General features: G+C 40.4%; 1 protein-coding gene across 1 annotated transcript in view; it reads left to right on the top strand.

Moving 5' to 3' along the window:
- The first annotated feature begins 13890 nt into the window (after positions 1-13890).
- The window catches only part of LOC126267237 (leishmanolysin-like peptidase), a 516519-nt gene continuing 514927 nt past the window's right edge, over positions 13891-15482 (top strand). The window contains exon 1 of the mRNA XM_049972220.1: positions 13891-14037. Within this exon, the coding sequence (XP_049828177.1) occupies positions 13918-14037 (120 nt within the window). The 5' untranslated portion in view covers positions 13891-13917. The remainder of the gene's footprint in view (positions 14038-15482) is intronic.

The following is a 15482-nucleotide window of genomic DNA, read 5'->3' as shown; positions in this document are numbered from 1 at the left end:
ACTCAGGACCTTTGCCTTTTACTATCTGAGCTACCCAAGCATGATTCGTGACCTGTCCTCACTTCCTCCAGTACCTGATCTCCTGCCTTCCAAACTTCACAGAAGCTCTCCTGTGAGGACAGGTCGTGAGTTGTGCTTGGCTAGCTTAGATGGTAGAGCACTTGTCCACAAAAGGTAACTTGTCCACAAAAGGCAAAGGTCCCGAGTTCCAGTCTCGGTCCGGCACACAGTTTTGATCTACCAGGAAGTTTCATACCAGCTCACACTCTGATGCAAAGCAGAAATTTTCATTCTAGCTCATTAATACTCATAGCCATGTTGAAGTACTTGATTAATATGTTTGTAAAATCGTGCCAGGAAATGAGGTCCATTATGTCTGACATTTTGTCCACCATGCATAGAATAGCTTCTCAGCACCCCGCTCTCCCCAATCTGTGCAATATCCTCATCAGAAGACCCCATGCTCCTTCTGCTCCTGTTTCCCTACCCTGTGGCTCCTACCCTGTGAGCATCCCTGGCGTAAGATTTGCTCTATGCACACTCCTACAACCACCTGTGCCACCCTTGTAACGCAAAGCATACAGACTCTAAGACAAAAAAACTATTGCCCATGAAGGAATTATGGGAATCGGACAGAAATCACATCTGATGTGACGTACATGTACAGACAAAAAATGATTACTGTTTCAGAAAAATTGGAAGAGCTGTTTTTTGGGAGAAAGAACTTCACAAATTGAGTAAGTCAATAATGAGTTGGTGCACTTCTGTCCCTTATGCAAACAGTTATTTGGCTTGGTATTGATAGAGTTGTTAGGTGTCTTCCCAAGGAATACCAAGCAAAATTCTGTCCAACTAGTGTGTTAGATCGTTAAATTCCCACAATGGTTGGAGGACTCTACTCATAATGCTCCAAATGTTCTCAGTTGTGGAGGGATCTGGTGCCCTCGCTGGCCTAGTTAGGGTTTGGAGGAACGTAGACAAGCAGTAGACACGCCCAAGATGGCTTACCATGAAGAGCAATGAAACAGGGCATAGAATACTACCGACAACCCACTTTGTTGTAAGGATGCTGCAGATGACAGTCAAAGGAGTCCTGCTATGAAAATAAATGTTACAGCAGACCATCATTCCTGGTTGTCTGGCCGTATGGTGAGCGACAGTCAGGTCGGCATCCCGCTGCTGCCCCTAGCACCTCCAGACACGTCATCATTGGCCATCAGGGTGCAGTTTGAAGTGAGACTCATCACTGAACATAATTCTACTAAAGTCTATGAGATTTGGGGCTTAAGATATGTATGGAAATGCCCCAGACAATGGTCTGACCTCAGTCTGACTGTCGCTCACCATACGGCCCCACAATCAGCAGTGATGATCTCTGGCACCATTTATTTTTGTAGCAGGACCTTCTGATTGTCATCTGCGGTACCCTTACAGCAAAGACGTGCATCGACCACATTCTATGCCCTGTTTTGTTGCCCTTCATGACAAGCTATCCTGGGCCTACGTTTCAGCACCCACCCACACGTGCTTGTTTCCACAGTTTTTCTTTGCGTTTGCCAAACTAAACCTTGGCCAACAAGGTCGCCGGATCTCTCCGCAACTGAGAGTGTTAGGAGTATTATGAGCACAACCCTCCAACCAGCTCAGGATTTTAAAGATCTAACACAGCAGTTTGGCAGAATTTGACATGGTATTCCTTAGGAAGATATCCAACAACTCTTATCAATCAATACCAAGCCAAACAACTGCTTGCATAAGGGCCAGAGGAGGACCAATGTGTTAGCAACTTGCTCAATTTGTGAAACTCTTTCTGTCAAATAAATCATCCAATGTTTCTTGATTTGTAATCATTTGCTTGTTTGTACACATACATCACATCTACCAGGTTCGGAATATTCCTTCATGGCGCATCTTTTGTGTGTGTGTGTGTGTGTGTGTGTGTGTGTGTGTGTGTGTGTTATCAAAGTGAGAGCTACTTGTGAAATGACACACTGTCAGAGTCACAGTTTAGATTTCTTAAGGGTTCTGATATTGAGAAGGCTATTTACACTTACGGTGAAAATGTCCTTAATTCATTAGACAAAAAATTAGCGGTAACTGGCACATTCTGTGACCTGTCAAAGGCTTTTGACTGTGTGAATCACAGCATTCTTTTAAATAAATCAAAATGTTATGGCATCACTGGTAGTGCAACAAAGTGGTTTCAGTCATATCTTACTAATAGAAAACAAAGGGTGTCATTACTGAACACTTTAGCAGTAGGCAATCAGACATCATCTGACTGGAAAGAAATTACATGTGGCATTCCCCAAGGTTCCATACTAGGTCCACTACCTTTTCTTGTTTATATTAATGACCTGTCATCTGTTACATTACCAGATGCCAAGTTTATTTTATTTGCAGATGATACAAACATTGCAATAAATAGTAAATCAAATATAAATTTAGAAAGGGCAGCTAATCAAATTTTTACTGACATTAATAAGTGGTTCATAGCCAATTCACTGTCATTAAACTTTGAAAAGACCCGCTGTATGCAATTCATAACTTCCAAGAGATTTACTTCTAGTGTGTTCATAACGTATGATGACATGGAAATAGGAGAAGTTGTGAATGTAAAATTCTTGGGATTACAACCTGATAATAAAATCAGTTCGGAGCGACATACTAACAAACTGCTAAAGTGCCTAAACAAGTCTGTGTTTGTAATGCGAATGATGTAAGATATAGGACATATAAATATAAAAAACTGGCATATTTTGCTTATTTTCACTCCATTATGTCATATGGTATCATATTTTGGGTAACTCCACAAACTGAGAAAAACTTTTTAGAATACAGAAGTGTATAATAGGAGTAATGAATAGTGTAAATCCAAGAACATCATGTCCAAACATATTCAAAGAATTGAGCATACTAACCACAGCTTCTTATCATATTTATTCCTTAATTAAGTTTGTTGTAAATAATACATCTCTTTTTCCAACTAACTGCTTAGTACACAGTATCAATACTAGGAATAAGAACAACATACATAAAGATTTAAAATCACTTACTCTTGCCCAGAAAGGAGTCCAGTATTCAGCAATGCATATTTTTAATAAGTTACCAGCAACCATTAAGAGTTTAGTTTCAGGCAAGGCACAATTTAAACAAAATTTAAAAGAATTTTTGGTGGCCAACTCCTTCTATTCCAGCCACGAATTTCTCAACAAGTGCAGTGGACCATTTTAATGAAAAATTATTATACTTTAATTTTTGACAATACTTGATTGTAACAGCCAAGTAACTTGCTACTGTGTGAATGAGGGATGTAATGAAAGCAGATGTAAGTATTAAACCTGTAAAGATTAGAAGTTTAATTTTAATTCATGTACACAATGTTACTGTTCATTTACTGAGAATCATTAAAATTAATAAAACTAAAGTTTTTCTAACTACGTTTTTGTAATGTGTTTATCTGACATGTTCTACACCCAGGAGGATCCCCTCTTTTGTGGGTCTATGGAATGAATAATTGATATAATCTAATCTAATCTCACAAGCCATTTACCAGTTGTTATGTAAACACTATTTGCCCTTTGACATTGGTATGACAATCATCGTGTATCAGTTAGGATTATTGGACTTAAACAGAGGGTGTATACTGGTAACACACAATATCCTGTTGCAGATGCATGCTCTATAATGTGACAATCATGACATTAGTGCCTTTGTCACCACATGTGCCACCTGGATTCTTGCCCTCAGACCAGTTTCTGCGAACTCCACTGGCAGGAACTGTCATTACAACATGTCCTTGGTTCTCTCCAACTACCTGGCATTAATTTGTGTTAATTTTTTTTCTAATTTCTGTGGCCTCAGCATTTCTTCCCAGAAACTATGTCTTTCTTCACTCCTTTTTAGTCACCTATACCTTTTATTTTCTGAGCTTTCTATTTTTCCCCTCACTTAGGTTTATGTTCTTGTGAAGTTTTGCATGATGGTTTGCCATTAATCTCTGCTTCTTTTCCACATTTAAGTTATCAGATTCTCCAGTCTCATCCAGTGCAGTCTCCAACAGGCAGTCTTCCTTTCTCGTCCCATTCGGGAATTTCTCCTGATCCATGGTTCTGAGGAACTTCACTGAGACTCTCCCCATATCCTAAACCTCGCCAGTGCTTTTGCTTCAGGCCTCTCCCTTCCCCTTCAACCCTTCTTTCAGAAGGAGGAGTCACTGGCTCTGAAAGCTTGCACATTTACTATGTTTTCTCCCACTGCAACTTGATGAGTAGATTTTTTATCTATCCAATTTCATTGTTGTCATCTTTGTGGTGATCTTCAGTCTGAAGACTGGTTTGATGCAGCTCTCCATGCTGCTCTATCCTGTGCAAGCCCATTCATCTCTGAATAGCTACTGCAAACTACATCCTTCTGAATCTGCTTACTGTATTCGTCTTGTTATAACATCAAGTTGAACACATATATTTCCAAGACAACAGAATACATGTAAGTCACAGAACAAGTAGACAAAAGTACGACATGTGCATGGTAACAGTCAAATCAGTACTGAGTCCAACTCTAGCGGCCTCTGACTGGCTGGCCGCTTAGGTGGCGTGGCTGCTGCATGGCTGGCAGACAGCACCGCATGTAGAGGACGCGCGTAATTGTGCGGTGGCACTTTGAAAGATTGGCGAGTCACAATACATCTCTTGGTCACCCTCTATGATTTTTACCCCCCACACTTCCCTCCCATACTAAATTGGTGATACCTTCTCCTGGTCAGGTTGAGTCACAGATTTTTTTTTTCTTCCCAATTCTGTTCAGTACCCTCTCATTAGCTATGTGCTGTACCCATCCAATCTTCAGCATTCTTCTGAAGTACCATATTTCAGAAGTCTCTATTCTCTTCTTGCCTAAACTGTTTATTGTCCATATTTCCCTCCCATATTTCATTATACACCATACAGATACTTTCAGAAAAGACTTCCTAACACGTAAATATATACTCTATGATAACAAATTCCTCTTCTTGAGAAGCACTTTCTTTGCAATTGCCAGTCCACATTTTATATCCACTCTACTTTGGCCATCATCAGTTATTTTCAGAATGAGATTTTTACTCTGCAGCGAAGTGTGCGCTGATATGAAACTTCCTGGCAGATTAAAACTGTGTGCTGGGCCGAGAATCGAGCTCGGGACCTGTGCCTTTCGTGGGCAAGTGCTCTACCAACTGAGCTACCCAAGCACGACTCACGCCCCGTCCTCACTGCTGTACTTCTGCCAGTACCTTGTCTCCTACTTTCCAAATTTTACAGAATCTCTAGGGGAAAGTAGAAGACGAGGTATTGGCAGAAGCAAAGCTGTGAGGACAGGGTATGAGTCGTGCTTGGGTAGCGCAGATGGTAGAGCACTTGCCCACGAAATGCAAAGGTCCCAAGTTCGATTTTTGATTGGGCACACAGTTTTAATCTGCCAGGAAGTTTCATCAGTTAATTTTCTGCCCAAATAGCAAAACTCATCTACTACTTTATTGTCTCATTTCCCAATCTGATTCCCTCGATGTCACCTTATTTAATTCGAGTACATCTTTGTCTTTGTTTTGAATTTTTGGTGCTCACCTTATATCCTCCTTTCAAGAAGCTGTCCGTTTCATTCAGCAGCTCCTCCTAGTCCTTTACTGTCTTTGATGTAATTACAATGACACTAACAAAATTCAGTTTTTATTTCATCTCCCTCAGCTTCAATTCCAACTCAAATTTTTTTCTTTGGTTTCCTTTACAGCTTGCTCACTGTACAGACTGAATAACATCGGGGATAGGCTACAATGCCATCTCACTCCCTTCTCAACCACCGCTTTCCTTTCACACCCCTCAACTCTTTATAATTCTGGTTTCTGTACAAGTTGTGTATAGCCTTCTGCTGCCTGTATTTTGCCCCTGCTATCTGCAGAATTTCAAAGAGTATATTCGATTCATTATTGTCAAAAGCTTTCTCCAAATCTACAAAAGCTATAAATATAGGTGTGACTTTTGTTAACCTATCTTCTAAGATAAGTCATAAGGTCAGTTTGTCTCAAGTGTTACTACATTTCTCTGAAATGTTACTTAAAAACCGGTTTTTAAGTAACATTATAATTTCACTGATTGCTGTTGTCCCAAAAGACATTATGTCTGTTTTTGCAAAATTTCTCTGAAATCCAAACTGATCTTTCCCAAGGTCAGCTTTACCAGTTTTTTCCATTTTTCTGTAAAGAATATGTGTTAGTATTTTGCAAGCATGGCTTATTAAACTAATAGTTCATTAATATTCACACCTGTCAGCATCTGCTTTCTCTGGCATAGGAATTATTATATTCTTCTTGAAGTCTGAGGTATTTTGCCTGTTTCATACAACTTGCACAGCAGATGGAAGAGTTTTGTCTTGGCTGGCTCTCCTGAGGATATTAGCATGGTGAGTGAATATAATCTACTCCAAGTGCCTTGTTTCGACTTACGCCTTTCAGAGTTCTGTCAAATTCTTCTCGCAGTATCACATCTCCCATCTCATCTTCATCTATGTCTTCTTCTATTTCTGTAATGTTGTCCTCAGGTTCAGCTCCCTTATACAGAGGCTCTATATATTCCTTCCAGTTTTCGGATTTCCATTCTTTGCTTAGGACTGATTTCCCATTTGAACTCTTGATATTCATACAACTGCTCCTCTTTTCTCCAAAAGCCCCTTTAATTTTCCTGTAGTTGGTATCTACCTTTCCCGTAGTGATAGATGCTTCTAAACCCTTACATTTAATATGTAGCCTATCCTGCTAAGCCATTTTGAACTTCCTGTCAGACTCATTTTTAGGCATTTATATTCCTTTTTACTTGCTTCATTTACTGCATTTTTATGTTTTTCTCCTTTCATCAATGAAATTCAATATCTCCTGTGTTACCCAAGGATTTCTATCAGGCCTTTGTTTTTTACCTATCTGATCCTCTGCTGCTTTCACTGTTTCATCTCTCAAAGCAACCCATTCATCTTCTACTGTATTCCTTTCTCCTGTTCTACTCAGTCATTGCCTAATGCTCCCTTTGAACACTCAGTGACCTGTGATTCTTTCAACCTATCCAGGTCCTATCCACTTAATTTCCTGTCTTTTTGCAATTTCTTCAGTTTTAATCTACAGTTCATAACCTGTAAATTGTGGTCAGAATCCACATCTGCCCCAAGAAATTTCTTACAGTTTAAAATCTGGTTCCAAAATCTGTCTTACAGTTATATAATCAATCTGAAACCTTCTGGTGTCTACAGGTCTCTTCCACATGTACAACCTTCTTTCGTGATTCTTAAACCTAGTGTTAGTGATTATTAAATTATGCTCTGTGCAAAATTCTACCAGGTGGCTTCCTCTTTGATTCCCTTCCACCAGTCCATATTCATTTACAATTTTTCCTTCTCTTCCTTTTCCTACTATTGATTTACAGTCCACATGACTATTAATTTTTCATCTCCTTTAAATATCTGAATAATTTCTTTAATCTTATCATAAATTTTTTCAACCTATTCATCATTCACAGAGCAGGTTGGCATATAACTTGCAGTATTGTGGTGGGTGTGGGTTTCACGTCCATTTGACTACAATAATGTGTTCACTATGCCTCCAAACTTCACTAATTTGCACTATATCTAATTTTTAACCTTTCCATTTTTGTTTTTAAATTTTCTGACCTACCTGTCCAATTAAGGGATCTAAAGTTTCACTCTCTGATCCATAGAATGCCTGCTTTGTTCTCCTGATAATGACATCTTCTTGCTTAGTCCCCACCTGGAGATCCGAATGGGGGACTATTTTACTCTGAAATATTTTACCCAAGAGGATGCCATCATCTTTAACCATGCAGTGGAGCTGCATGCCCTCTGGAAAAATTATGGCTGTAGTTTCTTTTGCTTTCAGTTGTAGCAGTGCCGGCACATCAAGGCAGCTTTGGTTGATGTTACAAAGCAAGATCAATCATCCAGACTGTTGCCCCTGCAGCTACTGAAAAGGCTCTGCCTCTCTTCAGGAACCATACATTTGTCTGCCTCTCAACAGATACCCCTTTACTGTAGTTGCACTTACATTACGGCTCTCAGTATCACTGAGGCATGCAAGCCTCACCACCAATGGCAAGGTCCATGGTACATGGGAGAGGATAGGGGGAGGGGGAGCAATTACACTGTATTTTCAAAAATTGATTATTTTTGTTGTTTTTGTGTTAGTGGCGCCAAAGTTAATGTTCTGACAGTCATGGATGAGACAGGAACTGAAATTAGGGCATCAAAACAAGAAGGAGAAATGAGTGTTCCTTCACAATGAAAAATTCAGGAGTATAGCTCCAAGTTAATTATTGTTCAAGACAAAGATGAACAAAATATATGTTAGTGACAGTGGTGTTGTGAAACAACTGAAATCGGTCAAATTGAACAAAGCTTCATGGATTGATTGAACCCCAATCCTTATCAGATTCTATATGAGTTTGCAGCTGAGCTTGACCCTCTTTTTTAACAGTAATATAATGTAGATCTCTTGGACAAAAAACTATTTGTAATGGTTGGAAGAAAAGTTACACCTGTCTACAAGGAACACAGCCAAAGTAACTTGCCAAACTACGAACCAATATCCTTAACATTTATTAGTTGTAGAATGCTGGAACATATTCTGAGCTCAAATGTAACAAAGTAACTTGAACAGAATAAGCCCTACATGCCAATCAGCATTCATTCTGAGAACATCAGTCATGAAAAACCCACCCAGAATTTCTCCCACATGACATCCAGAAAGCCTTACATCAAGCCAGTCACATAGATGCAGTATTTCCTGACGCCCAAAAAAAAATTTGACTCAATACCTCACACATGCTAATTATAGAATGTACGATCATATTTGTGTATCAGGAGAGACTGTGAGTGGATTTAGGATTTCTAGCTAGGGACGTCATTGCACGTTCCGTTTGATGGAGTTGTTGTTATCACATTATGCCAGTCAGTAATAACACACTTTCAATATCATAAGTTAATTTATGAGATATGAAACAAGAAGAACAAAGCACGGCAATACATAATGTTACATGACAAAAAAGAGACATAGAACAAAGCAGTTCAAAGAGGTCAGAGTCAAAGATAGGGCGCTCCAAACCAGAGATGCCACAGAGCTGTCTTTGGAGTATCCAGAGGATGCATAGGAATTTGATGCTACACCTTCAAACAATGTAAACCAGAGAAAAACTTAGAACCATGTAGCAATTGCGTGAAATTTTGAATATGAGGAATGGGGTAGTTATCAGTAACTGTGTGAGCATTAAGAGACCTGTAGTCTCCGCACATGCGTAAGGAGCCATCCTTTTCAGGAACAAGGTGGATAGGTGAAGACCAGTTGCTATTGGAAGGCCAGAGCATGCCCGAAGTCAACAAATCCTGAATTTCTTTTCATGCAGAAGTTTAGAAGTGTTAAGGCACATGGCCTTATGACGTACAGGTGGGCTGTCTGTGGTACGAATCCTATGACAAGTGCCATTACTGATGGCCGACACTCACGAAGGGAGGCCGCAAGAGGGGTCGAGAGAGGGTGCGGAAGCAACGTCAGTTCACTGACCTTGCCGGATCGGGGCAAGCGTCGACAGGGTGTCGGCTGTAGTCATCGAAGGAAGGCATGGTGCAGCAGCCATGCAGTGCAAGGAATCAGAAGTAGCACAAACAGGTGCATCCTGGGGATTCATCCACAGCGATGTAAAAATGGCAGCAGGTGGTGGAATGCAGAGAACATGCAGTAGAGGCTTGTTATGGGTCACCTCGTTGCTGTTCTGCAGATAGGCGACGTATCGTATGCCATGCATGTGACAATTCATCAGAGGTAGAGGCATGTCGGCACATAACGCACTGTTCTAGGTGCGGAGTTCGTCGATATATGTGTGCACGTCTGACAAATCAGAGAGCCGTGTAGCAGTACGCTCGAGCAGAGATGCACACTTGGAAACCATAGCCAAGGAGGTGGAGACTGAAGTCATGCTGAACTCGTTTGAGCATGGAACAGTGGAACTAGACACGTGGCGACCTGCAGGTCCATTGACAGTTCGTAATGGTGTAGAAAGTCCAACCCGATCACAGGTTCATCCATGTCAGCAACATGGAAAGTTCAAGGGAAGGTGTGGACTGGTGATAGGCATAGCGACATCTTGATGGAGCCAAGGACCCCAATAGGAGAATGATTTGCAGCGATCAAGGTGAGGTTAACAGGTGAAATTATGTTGCCTGCATGCTTGGCTGGAATAACACTGACATTGGCACCGAAGACAAGTCAGTGGCGTAGAGATGTCGCATCGGTGAAGCAAGTGGAGCTGCATCAAACGGAAGGAACCATGAAGAAATGTGGTGCCTAAACATGCCCGCTGGAATTGTTTGAGTAAGCGCAAGGCACGCTACAGGTGTGTGCGACATCCCCGAAAGTAGCATGGTACCAGCACAGTGGCTAGGCTGAGAGGGAAGGCACTGTGGAGAGGGAAGGGGCTGCACCTGGCTGCATCGTTGCTGGTAGCAGCTCGAGCTGGCAACTGAGGTGCTGAGGCAAGCATGCTGACCTCTGTCGGCAGGGTGTGGAAGCAAAGGTGCAGGTGTGCCAACTGATGGTGATGGAGGCATCGTCCGTGACAGGCAGTGTTGGTGACAAATGATAGCGTAAGCTCAATCAGCCGTGCGTAAGCGAACCTCGAGTGGTTCGGCGATGTATTACAGCAGGTGAAGTTGTAGATCTGAAGGCATTTTGACCATCCAAAATGTCCAAAGTGCGGCATCAGGTAATGCTTCATCATCAAGTAATGCTCAGAGGCGCCACCATATCTGTGAAGGTGTGCAGCTGTCGAGGTGCTCGTCATGAATAATGTGGTGGGTAGCCTCCACCAGGGGGCGATAAAGGTGCTCGATGAGCAGTGATTTTGCCATTGAATATTTGTGCGAGGCAGGCTGTGAGAGAAGCACATCGCTGATGAGGTCCGGATGAGCATGGAGGTGACTCACCAGGCAGACAAAACGTGCATCGTCATCCAAAATACTGTGGATATCCAGTAGGTGATCCACTAACACGAACCAAGTCTTTGGGTTATCTTTTTGCAAGCAAGCAGCTTAGGAAACCTGCCGGGTAACACATGTTGATGCAGCAGCGGCAGATGGAGATCCGTGGGAGCAGAGCAGGAAGCTCTCGACAATGGGAGTGCAGTGCCGCCCGAGGCCTGTGTGGGGTCACTACTAATTTAAAAGAAAACTAAAACCTACTTCATTGGTCAGTCTTTCTACAAGTTATCTGAATATCTTTATTCAAAGATTGTAAAGTTCTGTTAACTATGTGGCAAGTAGCAGTGTTCATTGTTAAGCTGAATGACATATTAATATACTGTAAGCAGAACTCTGTATTTCAAGATGTGGGTAATTACCTCTGGTACATGTCAGTGTAATAAATTAAATATTAAGTGACCATTAGGAAATAAACAGCAGCTATAGTTGAAGAGACAGCTTTTTTCCTTTCAAAATATTGGCTTTCTTTCTAATTTACAGAATTAAATTTAGTTACCGTAAACATGAATAGCACTAAGCAGTATTGCGATATTTTGTTGTTAGTATAAATATACAGGTGAAGTTTCTATTATGCACTTGTCTTGTTAATGTATACCTTGACCATTCCACATCCATAATATTGTCCTTTGTGATGGAATATACAGAATCTGATGACTGAATGAAAGAAGTCAGTCTTGTCATCCAACTATCCAATATTTTGTGAGTATCTTGTCATTCTAGTCAGTATAATTTTAGTTTTTCTTTTTCAGTTTTTCAGAATAAGTCTCTGGTTTTAGAAGCATGAATCTCAGTTCTAAGCAACAGTATTTGTTATTCATTTTATGATTTGTTTGCATGTGATTTATACAGATTTAATTTTTGACCATTTCCATCTCTCTTCTTGATTTTTAAAATGTCCTATTCTGTAATTTCAAAACACTACTGTAAGTCTTTCTTGCTATATGTTTCCTTATTTATTTATTTATTTTTACAGTCTGTGTCAACACACATACTCTTCAGACCTCTGTGAAATGCATGACGGAGGGTTCTTAAAATTGTACCACATGTTAGGATTTATTCCTGTTCTAGTTACGTGTGGAATGTTAAAATGCTTTTGTGCATACTGTGATTAGTCCAATCTTGTTATTACAGCTGAAGTACTGTTCTAGATTCTTCACTTAATAGTAGTTCCTGAAACTTTGTAAGAAGGTTTTCGCATGATTCTGCTTTATTTTACTAATCATTTCTATCTGTAACAGCACTGAGTGCTATGGATGTTGGACATGTCTAATACATTGAAATTGTGCACAACTTTTCATAGGTAATTCTTTAAATTGCTACATGAATTAAACATCTAGTACAATTCTAAATCTAATATTAGTACTTAGCATACATATTTAAATGAAATGTACTGGGTGCTTATAATTAAAGTGCAGCTACTTAGACCTGCAGTGTGGGCTGTAACTATTGTATGGCAGTGAAACTTGGTAGATATTCTAATGCATTAATGTGGAATTGATTTACACTGGAAAAAAATTAGTTCCAGTTTTGGCCACCATGTACAAACCTGGCACTGTGAATTCAGGAAAGGCATAGAGGTTTGATTCATACGTTATGGATTAGGGACAGGATATGTGCGGAAAAGGTAACACAGGTGAGAAAGGCATAATGTTGATTTTTATTGTTAACTGCTGATTACACTATTTGTTGAATATGAGTACTGAATATGTCAAAGATATGCTGTAAAGTGTCAAATTTGCACCGGGTGGTTAACATTGGAATTAAATTTTTCCAGTATAATTTGGTTCCATATGAGCATATCTACAAAGTTTCATTGCCATGCCATTGGACTTCCGTGGGTAGCTGCACTTTAATTATAACCCCATGATACATTGGTAGCAAATGGCCTACAATTCAGTACTTTACAAATCCATTATACTCAGTCACTGAGCAATAGCAGTGGCACTGTAAATATGACTCAGAATTGTTCAAAGAGCTTCATGTCTCCAGTGTGTTTTTATACCATCAAGGAGTTTGTTAAAAAGCTTGAAACCTATGTCAACTGTACCCCCCCCCCCCCCCGATTTGTACTAGAAGGAGTATATTAAACACTGTGGAAGCACATTTGCATGATTCTGTTGTTTTACTTCAGTTCGCTATTTTAATGGCTCTCTTCTGCATTCTACATTTACTGAGTGACACTGGACAGCTTCCTCATAATATTATAGGCTGCTGTAATTTAATTGAGACAGAGTAGATCTGTCGTAATCAAACGTCTGCCATTTAGTGTTTTTCACCCTTTCTGTTCCCTCTCTCGTGAGTCAAACAAACCAATGCCCAATCATACTGTCCTTTGAATATGTACAGCACTCCCTGTTACTCCTCTTTGGTATGGGCCCCATACATTTGAGCAAGATGGGATGCACAAGTATTTTGTAAGCAGTCTCCATAGTAGACTGTATTTTCCCAGTAACCTGCCAACTAAATGAAGTCTGTCACCTGCCCTACCTAAGACTCAGCCTACGTGAGAATTCCATTGCTAATCTTTGTATGACTTTGAAATCGTCCAGATTTTTACTGGGTATTCGTGCTGATTTTTCCACATAGTACATAATTACGGATAACCATCCCAATTACCTGCAAATCATTTATTTAATGTCGCATTATATATCATAGAGAGATGAACGACCGTACGAACAGACGGTAACGGTACACCGCACCCTGCGCTGTAACGAGTTATCAGATGTTCCACAAGTTTGTAATTCCCGCGTTGCCGCGCCGATTTCGCTGCCATCTTTAGCAGAGGACGGCGCGAGAGCAGCTGCCAGCGGCCTCATGCGGTTGTTTCAGTCAGAGAGCGTCAGTCGGTTCGTGAATATGGCAGGTGGAGGATGTGTGTGTAGAGTATTCTCACTGTTCGTTTTAGTGTGGATGTTTTCTGTCAATGGAATGTTTATTCGTCGTCAGTGCAGTCACGTACACCCAAAGGAAGATGACGTGAGTACTATGTTTCACTTTCATTTGTGCTCCGTTAACCTTGTATGTGATCAAAACAATGGATCTGACAGCTCATGTACACAACTAACGCCGGGCCTGAATCCGTTATCAGTGCGTATTCGCTGAAGCAACGTAAACATTGTGGAAGCTGTGTCCATCATAAGTCATTTAAATTTAGTGAAAGTAATGTGGCTATCGAAAAAGCAGTTTTAACGTCCCGCGCCGGTTGCCAGAATGTAAACACTAAGAATTATTGCAGTTCCCACCTACCTGTCAATAGCATTCGGGGATAACCCCAAGACAATCATTGTGAAAGGTACCGGAGAGAGCTATTGGAAACCACTTTTGATATAAATCGACAAGAATAATGTATTCTCTTTACCATAATACTCGGTCTATGTCTAAATGAAACTGCGATGAACTATTGCTCAAACTGAGACAGGACAGTGTTAAATTTACAGAAACTAGGCCTTTTATATAAATGTAAAACATCCGACAGCAAAAGCGGCTTGTCAAACATTCAGTAAATAACTTAATGCCGAGAAAGCTGAAGTAACATGTAAAAATTATACACATTTTTTGTTCATTGTCGCGTTTCTCTAGCAAAGTATCAACTTATGAAGGTCTGAATTAATAAGTCCAACCAGTGCCACGAGCAATTTGGTTCTCACATTTTGATAGCATTAGGTTATTCCGTATATGTGATTTGATTAGAAAATAGCTTCGAAGACTTACACTCGTTGCCAAATACCAATACGTAACAGTTCTTTGAATATGGTGGTTAAGCTAATTTGATTTTGCCCTGCACTATTGTATATGGAAATCAAGATTTCCCGCTCTACTACTTTCAATTGTTCACGTCCACGGCGTTCTGATCCAGCGGTCTCCCTCCCTGCTCAGTGATTCATTTGCTGTAGAGCCATAGAGTACTACTTTCTGTGGAACATGAATGAACGCGTTGCCGCTTTGCTTCGCTAATACGGAGGTAACTAAAGATTGAGATTTTCGTGCAAAAAAAAAAAAAAAAAAAAAAAAACTCCTGTCAATATTTACGCAACTTACAAGCTAACAGTTTTGTTGCTGTCGAAATGGGCGCGCAGTCTATGCTGCTTTAATTTTACCATTATTGAACAATTGAATTCGTTCTTAATGGGCCTTTTTTTACCCTCATAGAACGAAATTGCAGAACAGTCTACAATAACCAGCTACTTAAGACTTCTGGTGAAAGCTGCATCTATAATGCAGTTTTGGACCGCAGCCTGTTGCAGCATTGTGAATACGTGAAGTAACCCAGCTGATGGGTGTGCGCGCCTTACTGAATATTGCGCAGACAAATTTCATAGTTGCTAGTTGCAAGAGATGGAATATTTCGCTGCCTTTACTTATGGTAATGGCTGAAATATATACTACTGCGTTCTTGCGTGTCGTAATTAATGTTGTTGTTG

This window comes from Schistocerca gregaria, chromosome 4 (genome assembly GCF_023897955.1).
Source record: "Schistocerca gregaria isolate iqSchGreg1 chromosome 4, iqSchGreg1.2, whole genome shotgun sequence".
Classification (NCBI taxonomy): Eukaryota; Metazoa; Arthropoda; class Insecta; order Orthoptera; family Acrididae; genus Schistocerca; species Schistocerca gregaria.
This window is presented reverse-complemented; position numbering and strand designations above follow the sequence as displayed.